Below are 24,635 nucleotides of genomic sequence, written 5' to 3'. Positions count from 1 at the left end.
GGCCAGCAAAAATATATTATCTTTACTGTACATAAACATATATATTTAACTTTATTTACTTTTCTTGGGCAGAAAATGCAAAATGTCAAAAAATATATGACTTCGATGTCACATTTTAAAGCCTTGGGGGCGTTTTGATAAGCTGAATGCTGTTTACGAAAGTGAGAACATTTTATTATTGCATGTCTACACATCAATTTTTAATGCAGCTATTTAAAATGACAAGAAAAAAAATAAAATAAAATATTAAGAAAAAATATAACAAGGAATAAACACAGCTTTGTCGCCAGGGTCTGCCAGGGTAGTAACCATCAGCGGCGTCATTATAATATCAAAATAAAATTCAACATAAATAAGAGCAAAAAGCATTTAAATTTTGTCACACATTAGCTTTGAAATGAAATTCGAAATCTGCAAACACTTGAATTGATTTTTCTAAATGCTTGCCAAGAGAAATAATAAAATAAAAGAAGAATGAATGGCATGCCGAATATGATATACCCTTGCATATAAACAGATAGATGAACATGGCTATATCTATTCGGGTAGTGATGTTCATTCTTCCTTAATGCGTTGCAAACTTAATGCTAAATCTATTATACCCCATGCAAGGGTATAAATTAATGATAAAAACAAAATTGACATTGAAAATGCTACAAAGCTAGATTAAGAGGAATTAAGCACAATATGCTAATGCAAAGCCACACACAGACTTCAATTTAAAGATAATAGTTAATGCTCGAATTGCAGATACCCTGCAACTTAGGAGCAACGTTAAAGTTGTGCCATTTTCATACATTTTCTCCACATTTTGCCTGTGAAAAACTTCCACAACTTTATTAGACATTTATGTTACACTAATATGCCCATTTTAAATGAAGACAACTTTTAAAAAAGCAACGAAAAATTCACGTATATGCATAAATTAGTCAAGCCATTAAATTTAGCATAATTTTGTTTAAAACAAAACTGTTCAGATGCTCGAAGACACCTTTAAACTGTCAACAACAACGAAGCGGAGGCAGCAACAAATGTTTAAACTTCAAGTTTAATGACTTTTACGTAGTTTGTTGAAATGAGCCATTGATGATCAGGCAACCAGCACCACTAATAACAGCACCACCACCAGCACCACGCTCGTATCTGCAAATTGATGGAGCGTTTGTCAAATTTGTTTTCAGGCGCAATCAATTTTAATGCTACAATATTTCATAATTTGTTTTAAATTTATGTGACTTGAGCCAATTTCATTAAATTGCCAAAAAAAAAAAAGAAAAACAAAAAAATGCCATAGATGTAACGTTGCTAAATATTTGTGCGTTTGACCTTTTCTGATATTGGGAAAGTTTCGACGATGATTCAGGAGCATACAATTAAACTAAGCTTGGGGTTCAGTGATGCGAAACTCCAAGATGAGTCACCTATTGTTATAATAAAATATAAGGTATATAGATGTATATTTCAATGATTGGAAAATGACATTGGGTAGTCTTTTTAGCTAATTAAGAATATCTAATTTTTGTTTGCATAGCTTCGCTCGACTTGAAAGAAAGAGAGTTTAAGCTAAATGCAAAGCAGCGGATCTTTAAACCAAACGTTGTCATGCTTATTTTAACCCATTTTCAAAGAGTCTACTTAACTGTGTCATGGTTAGGTCATCTAAATAACCGTAGAATTTTCACGTTCATAACACCTTTTGCACGTTAAGGTGTGAACAAATTCTGTTGCGCTCATTTGCTTCTGGCGCTTGAGAGAAACTTCATTTTTTAGCTGAGTTCTGAGAAAATCTCCGAGATAATGCTACTTGCAACTAGTACGCCAATTAGCGAAAGCCACTAAACAATTTGACAATGGTGCTAAGCAAATTTGAATGTCATTTGCCACAAACATCTTTTTTTTATGTCTTTCAACAGCTTCTTGTTTCATAATTTTGTTTGAGGTTGACAGTTGGTCAAACGGAAAATCTATTAGATATTTTTGTATATATATACATAAATATATTTATCGTAGCATCTCCGAAGGCGGTATTTTTTTTATTGTTTTTAAATGGTTTTTTAAATGTTGTGTACGGTAATTGTTTTATCCCCTTCCCAGCTAGTTGTTGCAGTTGTAAGGCGTTGTACGCAACTACAAAGAAAAGCTATATATTAATGGGTGGTTTAAGCTGCTGTGCAATATATAGCTTCAGGTTGGGTTTAAGTTTAACATTTAATGGTTTTTTAATTGATGTGCTAACGTTTTAAGAAGCTGCACAACTCATCGAAACTAAGAATAATATTTGATTTCATTACGATTATTAGCTACTGCATTTAATTTCTAATTAGTCGAGTGATACCAGTTAAGCAAATGTGATGCATTAAAAAATAAGTTAACATTAAACCGACCATTCAACTAAATGATTTATTTTGTAATTGCAGAACCCAACGAATACTACTAGAAACCTCCGCATCTCCGGCACTCATCTAGACAATTTCAAAAGGTAAACTATCAAGTGGAGGAGAAACGTGAACTGAAATACCCCTTGTGGCAATCATAAAGAAAAGCTAGCATCAAGGGTCGTTAATCAAAATGCAGGCATATCAGAAATAAAACGCACAGTTTACCGTGTCTCACACATGGCGCATTGCATCATTAACGTTCTGCCCATGAGATGGTGTATTTATGACATGTGTCTCTCTATGCAGATATGTACCTGCCTAACGGCCTGACTGGCTGACTGCCTGGCTGCCTGTATACTTCTAAGATAGATTATACTTGTGCATAGTGCGTACATCTAGTTGAACGAGTCGCGAGTGAAACGGCGTCAAATTGAATTAAAATTGAATGAAATTAATTTGACATATAAGTTGTGTTGGGGCGTCTGTCTGTTTGTCTGACTGCCTATTTGACTGTTTGTCTGGCCGATTGTTGTAGCTTTCAACAAAGCGTTAAAGTTACACGTGTACAGCTTCAGATATAGCTGCAGACACGCATATAAACAAGCTGCGTCTGATGCATCTGTAAGATGAAAGCAGCGCTTGCTCTTGTGCACATGTCGAGCAAAAATCAAAATGACAGCCACAGTCGCCGGCAGTTGGGAGAGCCCAGGACCGAGAACCAGGCGCGCACATCCGATAGATACAATAGCTATAGTAGAATGTAGTATATACACACACATCTGTGTGTGTGTGTGGGGGATTGCATTAAAAATAGCCACAGAAATGATCTACACGTAGCTGCCGGGGCTGCTGTTGCTGCTGCTGCGGCTGCTGCTGCGTGCTGCCTGTTTGCCTTCTACGACTATCTAGTATATATACTTATATGATATATTTTTCATCAATTTTTCGGAATAGTTCCCCGGGTGCATTGCCAATTGCGTAGGCGTCGCTTTTTCCATCTATCTACTTTTTAGTTGTTGTGTATTTTTATTTCTTGTATTTATTTACTTCATTTATAACAGCTTTTTGTTGCCCCGACATTTCCTTTCCCGATTTTCCGTTAGTTTTCAACTGGGCTACAACCAGAGCAAAAAAAATAAAATTCCTAATAAATTAAAAGGCGTTTGGCGCCCCAAGTCTATTGCATCTATTAGATATGTATCTCTGCTGCAAATTAATGATTGATTTACATTATTTGTTTTTTTGCTGTTGTTGTGCCTCATGCTTTCTAGTCTTTTAGTAGTCTCATTTCCTTTGCAATGTGGGACAATCTATAATAATTTTGAAAATTGACAGAACGTGGGGCGAAGTGGTATTATTTAATTTAATTGATATGCTAATCAGGGTGTACCTAGCCATAAAATGATCTATTGCATCTGCATAACAGTTGTTATAGAATAGAGTTAGCCTTGGCATCACAAATGGAAATTCGTTGGTTTTGACTGAATGATCAAGCGGTCGGCTGCATTAGCTCATATATACTAATATTTATATTAGATTTGATTACTGAGAAGATTTTTTATGTGGTATTTCAACCATTTGCCGGCACAATCGTACATAGTTTAACCCTAGCAGCTACAAATACAATTGCAACGAAAAGGTCAGGTTGCGTGCAACGAGTGCCAGCGTCGCCTCGTCGTTTCTCAGCGTATGCAAATTCCATGCAGTAAATACTAGGAAATCAGCGAAGCATGCAAGTTGCCCGAGCATTCAGGCAGCCTCCCTCTTGTTGGAGAGCTGCTCCTCCTCCTCCTCCTCCCCCCGTCTTCTCCTCAGCCAGCACACGGTTATTCACACGCATAACGCCCAAAATGGCAGCCGAAGTTAACTTGCAAATTGCAACATTCGCATGACAACAGCGCCATCTCGCGGCCTGTGAACAAGCGCTGAGCTATTGTATTGTTAATCTAATCGGTACTGCGAGTACCTGACTCAATCATATATGTGTACACACACTTATACATACGTACGTACATCTGTATGTGTAGTAGTGAGTTTTTGTATTTAATTTTCATCTTTGATCATTATTGTATTGTTTGCTGCTGTTGTTGTTGTTGTTGTTGTGTGTTGTCTGTGCTCGCGTAATCAGGGTGTAACAATTACGCATTTTGAATTACGGATAGAATCACTAGATGGACAGAGTGATATAGCCAACAGTCAGACAGTCAGGCAGCCAGAGGGTCAGGCAGTCAAATAGTCAGCGCTATAACTTGGCTTAATTTGCCACAGCCCGTCACGTCTTACCCAGCTAGCTGTTCTCATTCGGCCCATTCGAGCCGCGTTAAGCTCGGCATGAGTGTGAATAGTATATGCGAAATGATTTTGAAATACTAGAAAATATGATTCGTCAACAGCAACTCTCAATCCGCTGGTCTTTGCTTTAGAATCTAGATTCTCATTTAGTTTGAATTTTTTTGTGGTTGCGCTTTGCATTTGATTGGCATTTTTGTTATGCTTCATGCTTAATTAAACGCCATAAACTTGGCTTATTGGGTTACCACGCCATCTGTTGGCCACAATTTATATTACACGATTGCACCATCTGGAATTTGAGCTAAACAATAAACCAAATATTCAACTTTTTAGCTAAATAATGAGAGCTCTTAATGTGGGTGTGTCGATGCCCGCTAAAATTAACAGTTAGAATGTAAAAAATAAAAAATGAACGTGTAACATATACTTAAAAGATAAAAGATCAAATGGCATTTGCGAAGTGTTTGCGGTAGGCAAATTGTTTACTATTAAGCAAATTGCAGCAAAATTGGATATATTTTTTTTCGAAAGGAGCTATAGCTGTTGGCCATATGTAATTGAAATTCCACACAAAATGCACGTAAGTATTTTGTGAACATTTTATGAAAATTTAAAGTCAGTTTGAATCGTTTGGTTATCCAAAATTGATGACGCACATTTTGGATGTACAATAAACAAGGAAACAAATTGTGCTAAATTGTGTACGACATTACGTTCTTTCAAATGATATGTTATAAGCAGTATCTCATTTGCTTATAGAGGAAATCCGCCCCTGTTTGCTTAGCCATGTAAAACGAACGATATTAAATCAATTGCCTATCGAGACATTTGCGCGCGTAACTCTTTTCAAAACATCGCCCCACAATGACGCGCAAAACGATCGAAATTGTTCCAGTTCAGTTGGAAAAAACAGAACAACAATAACAATGAACAAGCAGCACAAATAACAAATTAAAACAAAAGCAACAACTGCAAAGTGGGGGATACAAATTTGCGCGATCATTGTGCTGGGAATAGCCAATGAATTTCGCTTGTAGGTGAATATATTTTCTACATACGTATATATATATATATATACATATATATATTTATATATATATTTGTGTGCATATGTTTTAGCTTATTTTTGTTATCTGTTATATTCGGATCGTGCAATGTCCATAGAACAAACTAAATAAATAGTTGCTCATAAGTGCGTCATTCAAAGTTGTAAGTTTGGTTGGATTACTGACGATCTTCTTTCAAAATCGAGCCTAATGCCGCGCCCACTCTCGCTTCTGCAAATAGATAGATCCTAAAATAGATACATACATACATATTCTAACAATTTTAATAAACAAAAAGGCTTTCTTCTACCAATTTTAAGCAATTGCGTTTATAGGAACAGAGTATCGCACGTCGGCTATATCCGATTGCAACATTTTTATGTGTTTTCATTTTCAGTAGATCAGTTAAACCACAACAGCAACAACAACAACAACAATGTGAGCAGGGTCGAGTATTTCAAATGAAATTGAAATTAAGTATTGATTGTAATTTGAACTGAGGCATGCACTACACACACACACACACACACACACACACACACACACACACACACCACACACACACACAAGCACACAGAGCTGCAATGCAAATTGGGCAACTACCATAAATTATAGGCGATATGGCAACGCCATGCGCGATGCGCACCATCGATCGCAGCTTGCCATTAAAATGGCAAACAAATCGACAGCAAATGAATGGCAAAAGTAACTGGAAATCGCTGTAAATTAACTAAATCAGCAGTTGCAAATGGCCAGAGGAGAATCGCGATTGCTTGCGAGAGAGAGAGAGAGAGAGAGCAAACAGCCAAAATAAAAAAAAATTGAGAGTGTGAGCGCATAGCGAACACCAAGCGGGTGACTCTCAAACTGTGGACTCGTTTGTCATGCTTTATTTTTGTATGCAAATTGTTTTCACTTGGCTTTTGTTTTGCTTTAGTTGCGCCGCTGGCCGCGCGCTGTTTTTCTCTATCATCATCATCAACAAAAACAACAGCATTATCCCATCTTCGTCATCATCTATGTTTGTATTCTTTTGTCTCCGTCTCTATTTATTTTGTTTTCTATCTCTGCTGTTTGGCCTTCGCCCATGTGTCACGGTTTCGCAAGCATTGGCTTTGAATAGTTCCCCACCAAAGCAAACATTCTCTATTGCTGTGGTTGCTGTTGTTGTTGTTTGTTAATCATTAATCGTTTGCTGTTACTATTTTCGGATTTGAGCTTACACTTAATGCATATGAATTAATCGGATTTATTTAAGAAATAATGATAATTGAAAATAATGCATGTACTTCTTAGGTCTTATAATTTGCGGCCTTGCGCATATTGAAACGTTTGCTGTCAGTAGCAGCTAAAAAATAGGCTTGGAATAATTGAATTTTATGAATTATATGACCTGAATTTAATAATAATAGATGACATGTATTTCAACTCTAAATCAATGATAACTATTTGAATTTGAATTCAATACCGTTTTGAAAATATTTATTCTTTTCCATTCAAAATTCAACGCAATGCTGAAACTCTATAAATAAATATGAATGTAATTATGAGTGGCAAATGTAATTTGTTACACTGTAACATAGGCCCATGAAGCCCAAGCTCAGCAGCAACAAGAACTGTGCACCTTAATGAGCATGACAATAAATAGCGACTGCAACAGCTTTCGTTTTGTAGCACTGGAGCCCAAGATGCGGTCACATTAAAGTTATGCCGGCCGGCAGTTAACTGATTAAAGAGAGAGAGGGGATAGGAAGAGGGCCAAGCAGGGCAGAGCAAGGCAGCAAAAGCCACATCAGAACCAGAATCCAAATGCTTAGTCATCGAACTTGGCCTAATGCAAAACCGAAAAACAACAGGCAGCGAATGGCTACCGTGATTCCACAGCCATAGGATGACTCAGCCCTGGCAAAATGTGCTACCAGTTTAGCACACAACAACAACAACAAGAACAACAACAGGAATAATGCCTTGTAGCTGGGCAACATCATCTTTGCAGCTGGTCGGTCGTCTCTTCGTCGCATCTGCTTCACTGTCCTACTCCACTTCTTGTGCCGGCCGCCAAAAGCAGTACTGAGATTTGTAGTACGCTTATGGTTGTGTTTATGCTCCGTCATGCTTTGGCGCAACGCCCTCAACTGGCAATGCCCTCGAGATACACATGTATCTTATGGATACTACACACACACACACACACATAGACAGATACACACACACACACACACACACACACTTAAATACACACATTCCATTGCCCCTACATACGTTTTTCGCATACGTGTTGTGGTGTACGCTCTCAATTAGTTATTCACATAACGTGCTAAAAAAAAAAAGAATCTGCCTCATGCCGCAACTGCGTCGCGTCGCGTCGCGTCGCCGTCATTGTTGATTAAGGCCCGCATCCATTGGCTACTTACACCTTCTGTCTGGGTTTCGGTGCGAGGGGGGTGGGCGGGTTCATCCTTTGGCTATATATTGTTTACTGTCTGCTGCTTTGACAAAACTTTGCATGTCATGTTGTCATTATGGTTCCTTACCTACCCCCCATATGTGAGCCTTTGCCATTCATTCTGTGCATACTTTTTTCGATGTCGATGCCGATGCCGGTGTCTGAGTGTCAGTCCCCCTGTGCCTGTGCCTATGCCTGTGCCTGTGGCTTAGCCCCAGCTTGTTCTCGAGCCCTGACATTGTTTGTCTACTACTTTGGCCGCCTCGTCTGTGCATCGGCATAGGCATTATACGTAAGCACTTATCATCGTATTAGGCTTCACGCCTTTTGTCTCAGCTCTTAGCTTTAAATGCCGCACTGTTTGCTTAGCCCATCTGTCAGCTATGACAAAATACACGTTCTTCTCGCACACATTGTCTGTGGTTGTCAAATCTGCCTTTCTACCAGTTCTTAAGCGAATCGCATTTTAATGCTGCCTGATTGCATGAATTAGTAGTTTAAATGCCTAAATGTCTATAATTAATTATTTAGCTAGTTTTCATTATTATTATTTTCTACTTATCTCCAATTCGAATAATAATACAAGTGAAATTGCTAACATCGAATGACTGTTGAACTGTAACAGCGCTTGTCATCAAACAGCTGACAGACAAATAAAGATGCTCCAATGAGTGAAGACGTCTTGAATTTGGTTTTGAGTTTCGATGAAATGAATGCTTCTATTCTAGTTGTGCATATTTCTGTGTATCTCTTATGAATCTGGCTGCCATGTTTAGGCATTCAACGACGTTCTCTAAGCCAAAATCGAAAACTGGTCGCGGTCTGTTGCTGGGGCCGGGACGGGCCGGGCCGACACAGACAGACAGACGGACAGACAGACGGACAGACAGTGGGTCGTATGAGTGATGCCTTTACCGTGTCTAAAAATGAGCTAAATGCGAACAAAAAAGAGAGGAGAGAATTCTCGAGGTCAGCCACTTCTGTTGCGCTTGCCCGCTTTGCGGCCCCCTGAGCCATTCAGCTACCTGTTGTTGTTGGCGGTTCTATTCTCAGGCACTCTTGACCAACATAAACTCGCATAATTATACACAGCACAGTAGAACGGGTATGAGAACTTTGTTAAGACATATGTTATACATAGCAACAGAAGATGCAATAGCTTGTCACAACTAGCTGTCGATGTACTTTAAATATTTTCAACTGTTATTCAACACAATAAAAGGGAAAGAAATTATTGTGGCACTTTAGCCACTTTATAGTATATATTTCAGTAGAAAAAAATTACTATCATTAATGATGTGGTTTTGTAGCTGCGGTAATCAATTTCACAGATATCGAGCAGCTTACATTTCATTTAATTCAGGCAGCAGATGCTTTGACAACCTGGACAGCTAATTCTCCAAGTATATACAACACTTCGGTTATCTAAGCGTTAGTTTTCATTTCGATTCTGTGCTGGCTGCGCAGTCCGGTTTTGCAAACGTTGCATTTGCTGTTGTTGCTGTTGTAGCTGTTGTAGCAGTTGCCACTGCTCTCGTGTGTGGTTCCTACTTAATTTACTTTACTGTTATGTTTTGGCGTTCCGCTTGTTAAGCAAGCAGCAGCCAGCTAGCAACAGCAGCAAGCAGCAGCAGCAGCAGCAACAACAACGCCAATTGATGTATGTATCTGTCAGTTACTTTTGCTGATTCTGTGTGCAGCTTTGGTTGCAGGCAGCAGCAGCAGCACTGCGACATCGTCCACACTTCATATTTTCTGGGTGTGTTGAGGCGTGGGCCAAACAATTTCATAACTGATCCGTCATGCCAACCAACAAAATAAGTATAAACTTTAATCTTATATAAATGCCAAAGGTTAATGCCAACAAATTTGTACACAACCACTTTATAGTCGTTTTTTTTTCTTCTGTTTCGATTTTTGCGTTTTGTTATTATTATTATTGAACATATTTTTGTGTCGGTCAAGTTTTGTTTTCTGATTATGCAATCGATTTATTTATGTGTTGTGTTTTTTTTTTCGATTTTCTATTACGTATACGACATGTGTTTTTATGTTCCGCTCTTGTCTTAGACTTGCCTTCCGCTTGTCTCAATTTCTGTTATTGTTTGCATTTATAATTATCAACGCCATAAAAAATTAATACCCACCAACCAACTTGAAATCAATAACGATTTTTGTTGCGTGTTGATTTTATAACTTTGATTTTTATTGGTGCATCATATTTTACACCTCTTCTACCTAATGAAATGACGAATGGACTAAGCTAACAAAGAGGTTTCTTTATTGAACATAGCTATCAACTTTAGAAGCATGGCACAGATTGAATTTTATCGGGTTTTATTAATCGGATGACCTTAGGCCATAGGCCTAGCGACTAGGCATGACCCAATTATGGGTAAACCCCTTAAAATGGGCAATAAAATATTGCGCAATCAGTCAATATGGAGACAGGGAAGGCATGAAAATTGTTTGATAAGCCCTACACATTTTCATTAGGTAATCACTGAAATTGGTTCAAGCTTATTAATATCGACAAAATCGAACTTTTTCCAATGACATTATTTGATTTCAAACTATAACTGTCTGCAGAATAAGGTTTATTAAAAATTGTAACAGCAGTTTTTAACTTTTATTTAAAAGTTTTCTAATTCATTTCAAACATAAATTAATCGATTTATAATAATACATTATTGTATACCATTATTATATAGCCGTTTATTAAAATGTCTTTTATTTTTTATTTCCAGAAATATAACCTTTGACAATAATATCATTAGGATATATCGGTGAGTAACATCTACGAGATATCTGCTCACTCAAGCTAATACATTCGTTGCGAATATTACAAAACAACTCAATTATGTTAGCCAAGAAATAAAAGGAAGAAGAAAAAATTAAGCAAAAAACAGAAGCAAACTTGTCGTTGCATAAGCTCCAACAACAAATTAATTAATATTTGCCGTACCTCTTTTTTTGTGTTTACTTACAAAAAAAATCTATATAGCTCATATAAAAAGTAGTCGACGACTTCCGTTACCAAAGTGCAGCCAACACTTGAGGCACAAGGTGTCTTAGACTAACTTTGAGAGTTGAGCTTGCGTGTGAGCCACAAAAAATAATATATAAATATCTGGGGACAATTTCCGTTTGATAAAACAGTAAACTTTTTAATTGCTACAATCGTTACGGCTAAAAACACCAGACAGCAACGAAAACAAAAATTGTTCTTGCATGAAAAATTATGGCCACAATTATAAACCAACAGCAAACTGTCATAAATAACCAATAACAAGCTGTCATAAATGATTATGTGCAACTGTAGGTTCTAAAAATGAGTGCTAGGGCTGAGTGCAGGGTATCTGTTGACCGGGCAATTATGACAATAACACACTGGTTTTTGCTAACCCTTTTTTTTTTTTTTTAAATAGAATGTACAAGCATTTAATTTATATTCTATTATCGAATAAAGGCCTCAAAGCATTGCCCACATGGCTCCGCTTTTAGCCTAATTGGAATTGACGATCGAGCAAATGGTCGTCAGCAATTAGCGTAACGCCTGGACGCACCCATATTGAATGCGGCCCAGACCAGATCGCACCGGACCCGGGTCCAACATAAAATCATAGCCCCAAACAAAGAGCATTTTATGCTGCTGCTGCTGCTGTTGCTGCTGCTGTTGCTGCTAGTGTTGCTGCTGGTTTTGTTGTTGGTTGTTGTTGGTTATTGTTGGTTCTATGAACGCCAGCGAAGCGCATTAAAAAGTTAAGTTTAGTTAGCGCATCTGTGTTGCACATGTGCGCTGCATGAGCATCCAGAGCGAGCCAGATTGGGCCTGGAATGTGGCAAGGGGGCAGCTAACGATTCCATACGGCTGCTCACTTTAATGATATTTTTTTTCTCTTCTTTTCACTGGTCATAGAGATGGGGTATAATAATGTTGTGCAAATGTATGTTACAGACGGATACAAGCTGACATACATACCAACATTCAAATCGATCTCAATGAATTTATTAACAAAAGTTATTAAATTTGAAATATAAGTATATAATTCTTAAGATCGTTTAAGAAACACCAAAGTTGTCAAAGGGAACTGTATTCAAAGTAGTGACTATATATCAACTTATATACCTAACAGACACAGGGCATCTCTTCGTCGAGTTCTATTCATAGTTTTTCGTTTTTGGTAGGCTGGCAACATTTGTTGACTATTTGTAACCCGGAGGTACATAAATATATTTATCTGTTGCTTCACGTATGTCAGCCACATACAAACGGCGACATTAACCTCAAAACCTTAACATATAACAGCCAAGAAGGAAAAGAATATAAAAAACTATATAAAAGCAGCCTACGCATGCGTCGATTTGTTTTTGTTTTTGTTTTGGTTTTTTTTTTTGCCGGGCATTGTTGCACTGCAAAAACTTATGGGGCAAACAAAGAGCAGAAAACAAGCTTATGTCGAAGCTTGAATGCGCTTTGCAGATTGATTTTGTATCAAAGAAATGTTTTCGCTTCGCGTAGACAATGGGCAAACATGATTTGTGTCAAATCTTTCAGAAATTGACGAGCTATTGTGGGCAATAGTTTGAATATCGATATGATTGAAATGTCTTGTAGTAGTGTGTCCAATCTTTGAAGGCTCTTATTAACGACAACAATTAGAATCTAAAGAGTAAGCTGCAAGGTTTCATTTAAGCTAACAAAAAAAAAAGAACACAAAAAAGAAGAGAAATTACAATTCCAACAAACTATGTATGTCTGTAGTTTGTGTGAAAAAATCACTGCGGTAAAATAGTCTAGCAATAAATAAAAGGAAAATTAAAGGGATAATTTGTATTTATATTGAGCAAAATACTCCAGCAATAAATCAAAAGAAACTGCTAGGGAGAATGTATATTTATATAAAAAGTATGAAAGGGACTAGTTTGCTAAAGTGAATACATTTTTCCAAATTTAATTTTAATTGCAAAGTAATTGTTATTGAAAATTCCTTCTAACCAAGAGTTTAGTTCCGATAGGACTCTGTTCTAACTGTCTTAGACGTGAAATATGTTAAACATATCTTGCCAAGAAGAGTGCTGGAATCGAGCAAGCCAAAAAGACCAACTTGATTTGTTCTGAGCCTTATGTTCATTATGCAGGGCAGGGGCGTGGCTGGCCGCAACCGTTGGGCGTGTTTGCTTTTGATTTTCGTGTGGTGGGTGTGTATGAATTTAAATTTTTAACATGTAACTCATTTTTAATGCAAATAATATAATTTGCTGTGTGTGTATCTACCCAGTTCCAGCGTACATGCGCCAGTATGTGGCTGCCACGTTGAGGAATTATAGCAGGCACGCGAAATGGGTCAGGCCCCTGGCGACTGCTGTTGAGCCTTGGAACTGACTACTCGCCAAATGAGACCGAGTTCGAGGCTGAAAAGTGAGCGTGGCCAGCAATGGATTAATTAAATAGCAAAGAACTGTTAGTGTGTATCTGCTGCTGATGTAGCTGTTGTTATTTAATTAATGAAGAGATCTTGGCAGCTTGGCTATTGGGTATTTGCCAATCCAGTGGGGCGTTGTTGATGGATCTTGAGCTCTGTTGTCTGCTGCTGGACCAAAATTAATTTTTTTTTTTTGCTTACGAACAGATGCAAGCAATTTGCAGTTGCAACAGTTGGCGCAACATGAAAATATCTTACACAGACAATGAGCTACGAAATTGAAAACAAATTGCACGAGTTGTTTGATTTGTGCAGCATAGAATGCAAATGTTTGCAGTTTACAGATACGGAGCTTCGCTGGCTTTTTGATTTTTTTCTTCCTTTTTTGCTGCTGATTTGGCAAATTTGCAACTGCCTCTCTCTGTCTCTCTCTCTCTGCCTTGAACACTGCCCATTGCCTGGCAGATACAGATACACACATAGTTAGAGATACATTGCGATAGATTGACAAGCATGTCGCACAAAAAGTTACAAATTGCAGCGGCCACGAAGAATGGGCCAGTGATAAGTCAATAACTGTGATTAAACAACAACATTCAACTAGCTGTGGCCAAAATGTTATGCAGTCCCACCGACAATCAAACCAACGCAATCAACGTTGATTTGTATCTTTTCTTTGTGCTGTTATATGTGCATCTATATGTATATCTATATATGTAGTATCTCTATATCTATAGAGATATACAGCCAGTTTGCGAAAGTGCACAGCGGTCTTATCGATGTTGAATTGGAAATTGAAATTGAAATGTTAATGAACTGAAAATTTTGCGTGTCGAATAGTTGAAGACATGCTGCCACCAGCTTCATGATAATTGCCCGATACAAAGTTACAGATACGATAATATTGAAAGAAAGGAAAAAATAGTAAGCTACAAAATACCACAGAAATGCTCAAATACCAAGATTGCAGATTGTTTGTTTGTGCGCCTTTTGGATTCGAAAGGCAACACCAACAATTACAATAACAGTAACAACAACACTAACAACAACAACAATAGATACAATTTCAATTATAATAAATGTCCGCCATCATTTCACACTTCACTTTCCTTTTGTGCTGTACTTTAATTAGTGCAACCGAAAATGACGTGGCACAAAAATAAAATTCCCAAAATTGCTATCAGCAAATATATAAATAAATTTAAATAATTTAATCACGAAATGTGCTGCAAATGTTTTCAAATTGAATGCGAACATATTGAGTTATTGTGTTGATTGTTGTTGCGCCAAAAATAGTTTTCACGATTAAAGCTATTTTTTTTATCGCCATTTTATTTTCATTCCATTGCGTTTTGCACGTTTAGCAAATGCACTTGAAATATTTCTATGTTGTTTCGGTTTGTTTTCAGTGTGGGTGAAGGCTGCAAATACGAATGGAAAATTCACTTGCAGTTTGTATTTCCAGTTTACCATAATGCTGATCATGATAATCGTGGCTTCTATAATGATTTACGAGTATATTCAACATTTTAGCATTTTTTCTTGATGAAATCTCATTTTGGGCAGAAATTGTTGAATTTGCAGCCAGTATTCAAACTTGAGTTAAGACAAACCAATACAAAACTTAATCAATATTTGACTGTCAGCAAGCGAACCATTTAGGTGTGAAATTGGCCAATTGTTTTAACAAGCAAACTAATTAAAAGCGTTAAATGAGCAAACAACAAATTATGTTTAATGTCGCTTAAAAGTGAAATCTAGGCCAAAGCAAGTTCTGGTGTCGATCTATCGAAAAACAATAAACCATTTGTCATTTAATGGCCAAATAACACATATTATCGAGTAGGCAGAAAATAGCAATGCTTAATTGGAAATCACTTTCCCTCCTGGTCTCAATCTAATCAAATCGTTCGAGCTTTAAATTTGAAATGCTGCAGATTCGATCAACACGTAGTCGACAACATAGCCAACATGGCCATTATCGTTTCCTGACCACTCGCGGTGGAAACCTCTTGATTATGACACAACTTTGACAACTGGCAGCTGCCATCGAACGTAATGCAAACACACAAGTGAAAACGGGGCCAATCGGGGGTAACGTGGTAACTGAATCTTATGTATGTATGCATGTATGTATGTACATATGGTTACATTTCGTGCTGCCAAATAAATGAAATTCATTCATGCGCATTGCATGACGATCGCGTCTAACATTTGCCTCATACCACATATCACATGAAGCACACAGCCCACGAATTGAAATGGACATGGACTCATTGACTGACTGAATGCCTGCTTGCCTGGCTAACTGCCTGACTGCCTGACTGCCTGTCAACTGTGTGACTTTCATCATCATCTCTGGCTGATAGATGCACATCAACAGGCGCGACGGCGACACTTTCAATTGCACACCTTCTCGGACTTGGACTCGGACGTGGACTCGGTCTCGGTCGCACTTTCTCGTTGCTTGGGGGCTTTGGTCAAGCTCGAGCTGCGCTTTGATATATTATTTTTTATTTTTTTTTTTTACTTTATGGCTTCTTTTGGCGTTACAATTTGAATGTCATTAGTGTCAGCGGCCGCTGGCTAACGGAGCTTCGAGCTGTAATAGACCTCAGCGAAGAGTAATCGCCACCCAAAGACAACGCCTGCCGCACATTCTTTTTGTATACCCTGTCAGAGCTGTGGGTAGCATGGCTATGTGATATCTAATGACGCGTGCGTCTTTATCTTTATCTTTATTCTCTAGCTCTTATAGACTGTCAGATTGAAACGGTTAGTCAACGAAGATGTCTTCGTTAGCCACATACAGCTTACATACTTTTCCACAATTGTATAATAACTTATTTACCCACTTTGAGTGGAAAGAGTGTACAAAAACAGAGTTTGGTAAATAACAACAGCAACAGCAACAACTGCACTTTTATTTTTGTCCCCTTCCAGTTTGTTCCACTTTTGCTTTGTTACCGAATCACGAAAGTGTCATCAGTGGCATGTTAATTTACTCGACCATTAACGCCGTTTCGGCTCTTATCTAAGAGAGAGCAGCCAAGCTACAACTGTTATAATTCGTATTATGGTCGCTTTGAATGTAGTTAGTTTCCTAGGGGTCTAACAAGCCATAACCATTGTTCTCGGTGTCGAGTCTCGGGTCTCGGGTCTCTCGGCGCCAATGAATATCGTCATAATCTTGCCATACTTATGGTAATGCCACTTTACATTTTGATTTCACTTGCCAGATAAGCTAATACGCTCCTTGCTCTTTAGATCGAAATCATCAGATAAATATTTAATTAGGCTGTTATTTCGCTAAAGCAGAACGTTGTGTTGTTTCATGATTGTTGTTTTCTGTTAGACAGTCGGCGCCCGAAGGGTTAACAACACTCCAAAGCACCACAATGGAGTCTTATTTGCGTTCGGCATTAGCTCAAAACAATAATTAAGACTGCTCCAGTTGAGAGTTCTCGTTACTAATTTCGTTTCTCCGCTCGAACAGATGATTTCGATTATTTTGCTTGTTGCATATTAAACTATTCATAATGCAACCCCTTAAAGCCCTTTTCTTTTTGCAGCTTAGTGCGGTGATTTGCGCATTTCTTTGATGTCGTCGCCATTAGCTCTGCTGCCAGCTGTTAATGCTGTTAATTAGCTCAAGGAAAACACAATTGCCGGGCATTTACTGACTAGTCTAAGAATTTTTCCAACCTGTCGCCAGGTTTTCTTTTTTCCTTTAGATCAATTAATTCAGCGCCTGGCTGTGGCATCTTCGGGGCACATCTTGATACAATTTGTAGCTAAATGTCGGCATGCCGCTTTAAACTATCTAGTTGATTTTATACTCTGTACCCCAAGTTAATTTGAGTTTATTGGTTTGCAAGCAATGATAGTGGAAAGACAGTGTGGTATTCTATTTCTATAATTTTTTTAATAATTAATTATTATCTTCTTCACAAGTGACAACAGAGTAGCGCGCAGCCGGCTTAGTCCGATTACAACTTTCCCACTTATTAGTCATTAGTCTTAGCCATAGTGAGTGCAGACGGATCTAATTGTTATGTCTCATGTTGCCGCTAAAGATCATAGCTTGAGGGTTTGGTTTTTTGTTTTGGCGCCTTTAACTTTGACATTGATCTGTGCTTGTGGCCTGCCTGCAATTTAATGTTTTTATCATTCTGTGCGACTTGTAATTAATAACTATGGCTAATAGTCCTCGTGCCACACACTCGGCTATGTCTTTGGAAAGTTGCCGCGTGTCTTATATGAAAATGCAGCTTAACTTTTTTTTTTCTTTTTTTTTGTTAATTTGAAATTATAATAATTTGCCGAGTCGGTTGGTTGGTCGCCAAGTCGATTGGCTGCTTGGTTAGTTGGCCATTACTTTTAAGTAGCTGTAGTAGTTGCAGTAAGTAGTTTGTTTGCCATCTACTGTTGCTCAGTCAGCTCGATAACTCTGGCAATTGCGTTTACAGTTCCCCCCGCTAGTTTTCGTTTGAAAGTTGTGCTTTAATTGTTGTTTGGCTTTTAGTTGCAGTTATCTTTACACATCTACAGCTGCATTTTATATGCAAATTATCTATCATTCACCAGCATTCGCAGTGTTGAACACACTCTGCATATGCTCATGCACTGTCCATGTTGATTAGCATGCGTCTTCTGTCTCGTGCCTCGAGCCTCGAGACTCGTGCCACATGACTCGCTCATCTCTTACATATGAGTCTATCGTAGTGGCTCTTTTTGCCTGTCCTGCATCGTCCGCTTAGGTGTGGAGTGTTGAAAAGCGTTGGCATCTATGCTGATAACATTGGACATGAGCATGTGGCATCCCAGCCAGGCAGTTAAGCTGACAGACAGAGGATTGAAATAATGAGAAGTGTGATTCTCATCGTCCGACCAACATAGTGCCATAAAAAACTTGTTTTTTCCAGGAATACCATGCAAAACTTGACAATCTTAATAGATCAGCACCAATGATAGCTAAACAGATAAACAAACGGATTTATTTCTTATTGGGTATATCAAAGATCTTGAAAACTATATACGAAATGGTTGAAGAGACTGCCAGAGCTGTTATGAAATATGTGACAATCTTTGCATTGCTTGCTCAGCAAATCAAAAAGTTGTCTTGTTAGATAAGTATCATACAAATATGAAATATGTCTCAAATTAAATAAGAAATCGTTACAAAAAATCATGATATTAACTGAATTCTTGTAAATAAATAATAAACAAATATTTTGAATATATTTAAGTATAATCACATCTCAGCGTACTTTTCTATATGACATCAAATCAATGTGCAATGAAAGTAGCACATTGCTTACATTGAACAGAAGCTACGCTAAAACGTGCTCAAATTTAAACAATTTGTACATTTTCCAATGAGATAGTGGTTTTGAAAACAAGCACGAAAAGCCCTCACTCCCTCCTGATTAGTTTTGAGAGATCTAAACTGTCGTCTTCACGCCCTCAACCTTTTAACCTTTTAAGCTCCAACGCTGCCATACCAAAAGTCAACTTTATAAAGGCCAAGCACGCTTTGAAACTCTAACATAAAGATAGAGGGAGGGAGAGAGAGAGAGAGAGAGAGAGAGGAAAAAGGTTATTAATAAACAAGCTCGATTGCAAGCGGCGGTCGCTATGAACTAAGAAAATAATGCTTGATAATTATTAATTAGTAGGAGGGCATAAGAAGCGTAGCAAAACGATCAAAAAATACCGGGTCACATACCCAATGCAGAGAGACAAAAGACAAAAGACAACGACTACAAAACAAAAGTGTAGGCCGGCAAAAATGATGTGGATGTGGATGTGGATGGGAGTGGGAGGGGTTAGGGGCTAGGGGGGATGTGTATGTGGATGATGACTGTGGCAGATGTTTATAAGATTGACCCGCATACCAGTGTGGGGGCCAGTTTTTCAGTTCGTCAGCCAGTCAGCCAGTCAGTCAGAGACAGTTGCACAATTAGATAAAGCATCTTATGACTGCACTGTGATGAATGTTAATTGAACTGCACATTGTACTTTGAAGCATTGTTCTGGCTACTGTCTGACAGCTGGAGAGTTTTTCCTAAGCATCCTTGACGGATGCTGGTTGCATTCCCCAGCTTATGTGGCCAACATTCGTAGCGGCATCACCTGCTGCCCACATTGTTGGTTAGCTGTTAACCGTTAACGCCACTTTAAATTATTAAGCATTCCATGACATTAATATGCAATTTTTTTTTAGCAATTTACATGGAAATTTATGTTTTGTATTTTGTTTGTTGCAGCTAATGAAACTTGACACCTCCGGCAACAACTAATCGAATTTGATGGCCCTGCTTGGTGCGTGGGTGGCAATAAATTAGAGATCTAAAATATCTTTTATTGATATCGACCATGATGATTTTGGTGTTGTGACGATGATGATGATGATGATGTTGTTGACCGATAGACCAGCACAAAAACGACAGCAAGCTGCCATGTGAGACGAGAGACGAGCGACTAGAGACATTGTGTCAGTCAAACACTATACATATGCATATCGATTCTTAGACAGAGAGAGAGAGAGAGAGTGAGAGATAGAGATAGAGAGCAATAACAGACAGTGCACTGAGCAAATATCGAGAGACAAGCGAAGCGTAGCATAAACAGCGCCATGGAGACCGAGTCCATGGAGCAGGATGTTATGCTGGACGGCAACGAAGATCTGATGTCGACATCAAATACATCCACAAATGGCGGTGCCTACGACACAAATGGATGCGCCAAGAAAACGGTAAGTGATCGACCCATAAACACTTTGACCATCACAAGGATGGAGCCAGTACAAAAGCCAAGCCACAGACACAATCTAAACTTTTGATTTTAGACGAGACAACTCTTGTGACTTTTATGACCCGTTCTTAATTCTCTTCCATACGAACTCTTAGAGCCAGTAATATTTTGTTATCATGTTTAGTCAATGCAAGCTACAAATTCTTAATTCTCTTGCACTGAATACTCAGCATGAGTGAATAATACTTTGTTATCTGGCTTATGCATCTATATTATACCACGCTCTGAGTTCGCTTGATCCAACATTAAAGTTAGTGCTACATAATATATATTTCATTATATTCCATTCTTTTCCTCAGAGAAGCATTTTGAATAAAAAAATGTTCAAAGCTAATTAAAAGCTTACATCAACTCATACTCGTATTCAAATTCGATATGAATGACAACTCAAAACCAATAAAAATTATTCATTTCTATAAATATATAATGATATACAAATGCAAGTGTATTGACGTCTCGGTGTAGTGCGAATTAATAATTTGTTTGCTATTTTGCTTTTCAAACACTCAAGCAGTCATTTAGTCATTCGCAGTCATTCCGTCAGTCCGTCATTCCGTCACTTATTGTTAGCGGTGTATTGTTAAATGCATTTTTGCTTTCTTGGCTTTTTGGACTAGACGCGCTCGCTTTTGCTTTCAACCGAAACCGTCAACTGTCGACAACACCTAAGAGGTTTCCGCGCTGCTTAGGCATATTTCAAGTGCTTTGACCCACCCACCAGACCAGACCAGACAAGACCAGACCAGACCATTACAAACCATGGCACCAGTCCATGGCACAAATACACAGACACATGCATATCCACATATCCACATGTGGAAAATGTACAAAAGGGTATACATATTAAAAGTGGAGACCCAATGCGATTGCCTCATGGGCACTTCCGTCAACAAAAGCGGGGCAATAACTATGACCAAACCATAAGACGATGGCCTCACTTGACTGCCACAGAAAGCGAGCTTGCAACAAGAAGGTGGCCAATTGCATTGTGCACAATGCGGTCTTAGAATGGGTTACCATACACCGTTCTGTGGAAAAACGTTTTAAACTGCAAGCAAACGTATTCGTTATGGTTCTTGTTGCCTGTGCTTTTCCAGCTAATTTTATAGACCGTCGTCTTTATTAGCTTCTACCTCATATAAGATTTACCAGCATGCTGACTTTACGTTCAGTTGTACAAGTGTGAAATAAAACGTTTATTGAAATTGTTTCAAAGTAATAGTAAACAAATATTTTGCAATTGTTATTTTTTGCTGTAAATAATCCGCAGACAAGCTCCTAACTTGAAGGTCGTCCCTTAAGCATCTTTGCATTCAACAATCTTACTCCATATGGGTCCTGCCAATAAATTATAAATATTAAAGCCCGTTCAAGGTGACTGGCTGCCTTGTCAGCTTAAATTCATAAATAAGTAAATAATTCATTGGGCTTACAAATCAGTCCCTCTGCCCACACAGTAGCAATCAAGCAATCGGCAGTTAAACTTAACAAGAGTGAAAAAACAACTCCGGACTCGGACTCGGACTCGGACTCTTGGACCAGTGACATTTGCATGCTGCTTGGTAGCAGTTGAACTCGCAGCGCAGCGCATTGAAACAATTTATGCTAATTACGCCACTTATTGCATTATTAATATGACGATTAATTGCAGACCATAACATCGCCCGATCGGACATCGTATGTGGCAAAGGCGCGTGTTACGCGTCCCACGCCCCCGCCACCCTCAAAGAATCCCATGCAATTTGTGCAGAGTAAGCCATGCAATTTATATCAGACGGCACAGCAACAGCTCAAAAAGGCCGAGGAGGTCAAAAAGCTGAAGGAGGTGCAGAAAGAGGAGCCCGAGGAGTGGCAGAATGTGAGTACATGCCTCAAATGATTACTTATTATTATTTTAGATAGTTGTATGCTTTAATTCAACGTTATCGTTAACTTTTAATAATATTTTATCAAAGATAAAATCAGTGTTTAAAGCAATTTACCTGCAGCTTGAAGATTACCTCAATTATGCATATACAAGAACAACATTTTTGAGTGATTGCCTATGCTGATAGTTATTTTGCCAAATCCATTTAATTAAAATTCCAAAAATGATGTTGATCTTTCATGCTGATCACAAACAAAGCTATGACTAATGTCAAATGATATTGCTGACTTTTCTACTATATAATCAACAGACGTTACATCTGAGGCAAAAGTAACTCTATATGCTTGAAGTTTTCAAACAAAATCGTGACAAATTTCTAAATCGCTATTTTTTTTTGTTGCTGTGTCGCATATGTCTCAAGATAAACGACGCACATCGCTTGGGCAGGGCATTTGGCTCGTTAAGGCCATATCTGTAGTACTAACTAGCATTGACTCTGGCTATGGCTATGGCTCTGGCTCTGGCTCTGGTAATATGTCTTTGTGAGTGGAGCAGGCGTGCTCCAGTTTCCAATGCACGTCGCTGCAGCGGACAAATGATATTGCATAATCAGCTGTTACTTGTTGTTTGCTTTCTTGTTAACTTTCTGGTGCGCTGATATTTATGGTGTTTTTTTTTTGTGTTTTTTTCATTTTACACAATTCGCGTTGCATTTAAATTTTGGTTGCCATAACCTCAAAGTGTCGCCCTTTGACGTGACTGTACCTCACATTACCTAATCAGCTGTTGCATGTTTGCATATGTGCAACATTGCATTTGAATTGATTGCACACATTACAGTGATCATTACTGTGTTTGTTATTTGGGCCATTAGTTTTGGCAAACGTCGACATCGATTTGTCACTTATGCAAACCGAATATCTTCCCACACATAACTTTTTTTTATGTATGTATGCGAAAATCTATTAAAATGCGCCAAGCGTAGTTCAGTACGGTCAAAACTGAGTTTTGGGCCTGGGACTGGCGCCAAATGATGGGAAAGGAAGTTGAAAACACTGTTTTAATGGCCATTTGCTGAGCGACAATATTCAGCGACTGTTTGTTGTTAACTGGATTTATGTCGGAAATCTTTAAAACTCTTGAAAGCTGTTTTTTTTTTTTTTTTTTGCAAAGTTATAGTTGCAACTTAAGCGAACTATTTTATGAATTTTAAATTTATTAAAAGTAAAGATTAAATTCATTGACCTTTGAATGTGTAGCAAGAGCTTAAAGGAAAATATAAATAGAATGTGATTTTGTTTATTGCGTGTTAATGCTAGAATAGATTATAATTATCAACTGAGCTTGCAGAATTAATTAAAATCCACGACGGAAATATAGCCGGAAGCGCCATATCAACTTAATGCCAAAGAATGTGAGACCAATCAGAACCACCTGAGTATTATTAATCAGTCAAAATTTGCAAGTATTGTCCAAGCGCCGCATAACTGAAAGTATACCTCCGGTATCTCAGAAAGTACAATCACAACAAAAGTAAAAATACAAAATAAAAGTTTACGCCGTAGCACTTTCCACCTCTGTCACGTCTCTATCTCTCTCTCTCTCTCTCGACCGGGAAAAGTAAACAAAGCAAAACTTTTTAATTGCCAGAGCAAAGAGTGCATGCATATTACCTTAAAAGTACCACATATATATATATGTATATAGTATAGTATAGTATAGTAGAGTATAATGTGCTTTGTATATTGTATGCTAACTTTCGCTTCTTTTCCACAAAATGAAATGCCATACAAAAAGAACCTTGACAATTGGAAATCATCTCGGCGAAAACGTGTCGAACATATCATCGACCGTGCGGTCGAAACGAAGAAACTCGAACTTGAGGAACATGATCGCATGCGACGAAAATCGAAAACATTTACCGAAATGATGGAGGAGCGGTAAGTACTACCCAACCCCCGTTCATAAACAAAATCATTAAGTTCTCAATTGAACCATTGCAGGGCCGAACGTGGACCGCGTGGACGTGTTAAGCTGGCGAACCTGGCCGTCTACAACGAGGATGAGGCGAATGATTTGAGCGATTTGGGTATCGGCACGAGCAGCGCCAGTGGCAAAAGCAGTTTATCGGAAGATTATGATAACAACAGCGTTATGGTGAGTTCTACAAGCAACTGCATTTATTCGCAAATAATACTTAAGCTAAGTATTTATTTATTTATTTATTTAACGTCAACTAAAGTAAGTCGACACAAAAAAATACAAAAAGTATCAAATTGCATTAAATTATGTTAAAAATAAAATATAAAATTTAACTTAAATTAAAAATTATAAATATTTATTGGGTTAAGCCCAGAAAAAAAC

At 38.1% G+C, this 24,635-nt stretch overlaps 1 protein-coding gene across 1 annotated transcript in view; it reads left to right on the top strand.

The window, feature by feature from the left end:
- LOC6563186 (uncharacterized protein CG43427) overlaps positions 1–24,635 on the top strand; it is a 58,196-nt gene that overhangs the window by 27,410 nt on the left and 6,151 nt on the right. Inside the window, exons 4-9 of the mRNA XM_032737097.2 lie at positions 2,418–2,479; positions 10,910–10,948; positions 19,858–20,345; positions 22,056–22,262; positions 24,069–24,211; positions 24,275–24,428. Of these exons, the coding sequence (XP_032592988.1) occupies positions 20,226–20,345; positions 22,056–22,262; positions 24,069–24,211; positions 24,275–24,428 (624 nt within the window). The 5' untranslated portion in view covers positions 2,418–2,479; positions 10,910–10,948; positions 19,858–20,225. The remainder of the gene's footprint in view (positions 1–2,417; positions 2,480–10,909; positions 10,949–19,857; positions 20,346–22,055; positions 22,263–24,068; positions 24,212–24,274; positions 24,429–24,635) is intronic.

The sequence above is a fragment of the Drosophila grimshawi genome, unplaced genomic scaffold (genome assembly GCF_018153295.1).
Source record: "Drosophila grimshawi isolate 15287-2541.00 unplaced genomic scaffold, ASM1815329v1 contig_311, whole genome shotgun sequence".
In the NCBI taxonomy this organism is placed as follows: domain Eukaryota; kingdom Metazoa; phylum Arthropoda; class Insecta; order Diptera; family Drosophilidae; genus Drosophila; species Drosophila grimshawi.
Note: the sequence above shows the minus strand (reverse complement) of the source record. Positions and strands in the feature narration are given on the sequence as shown.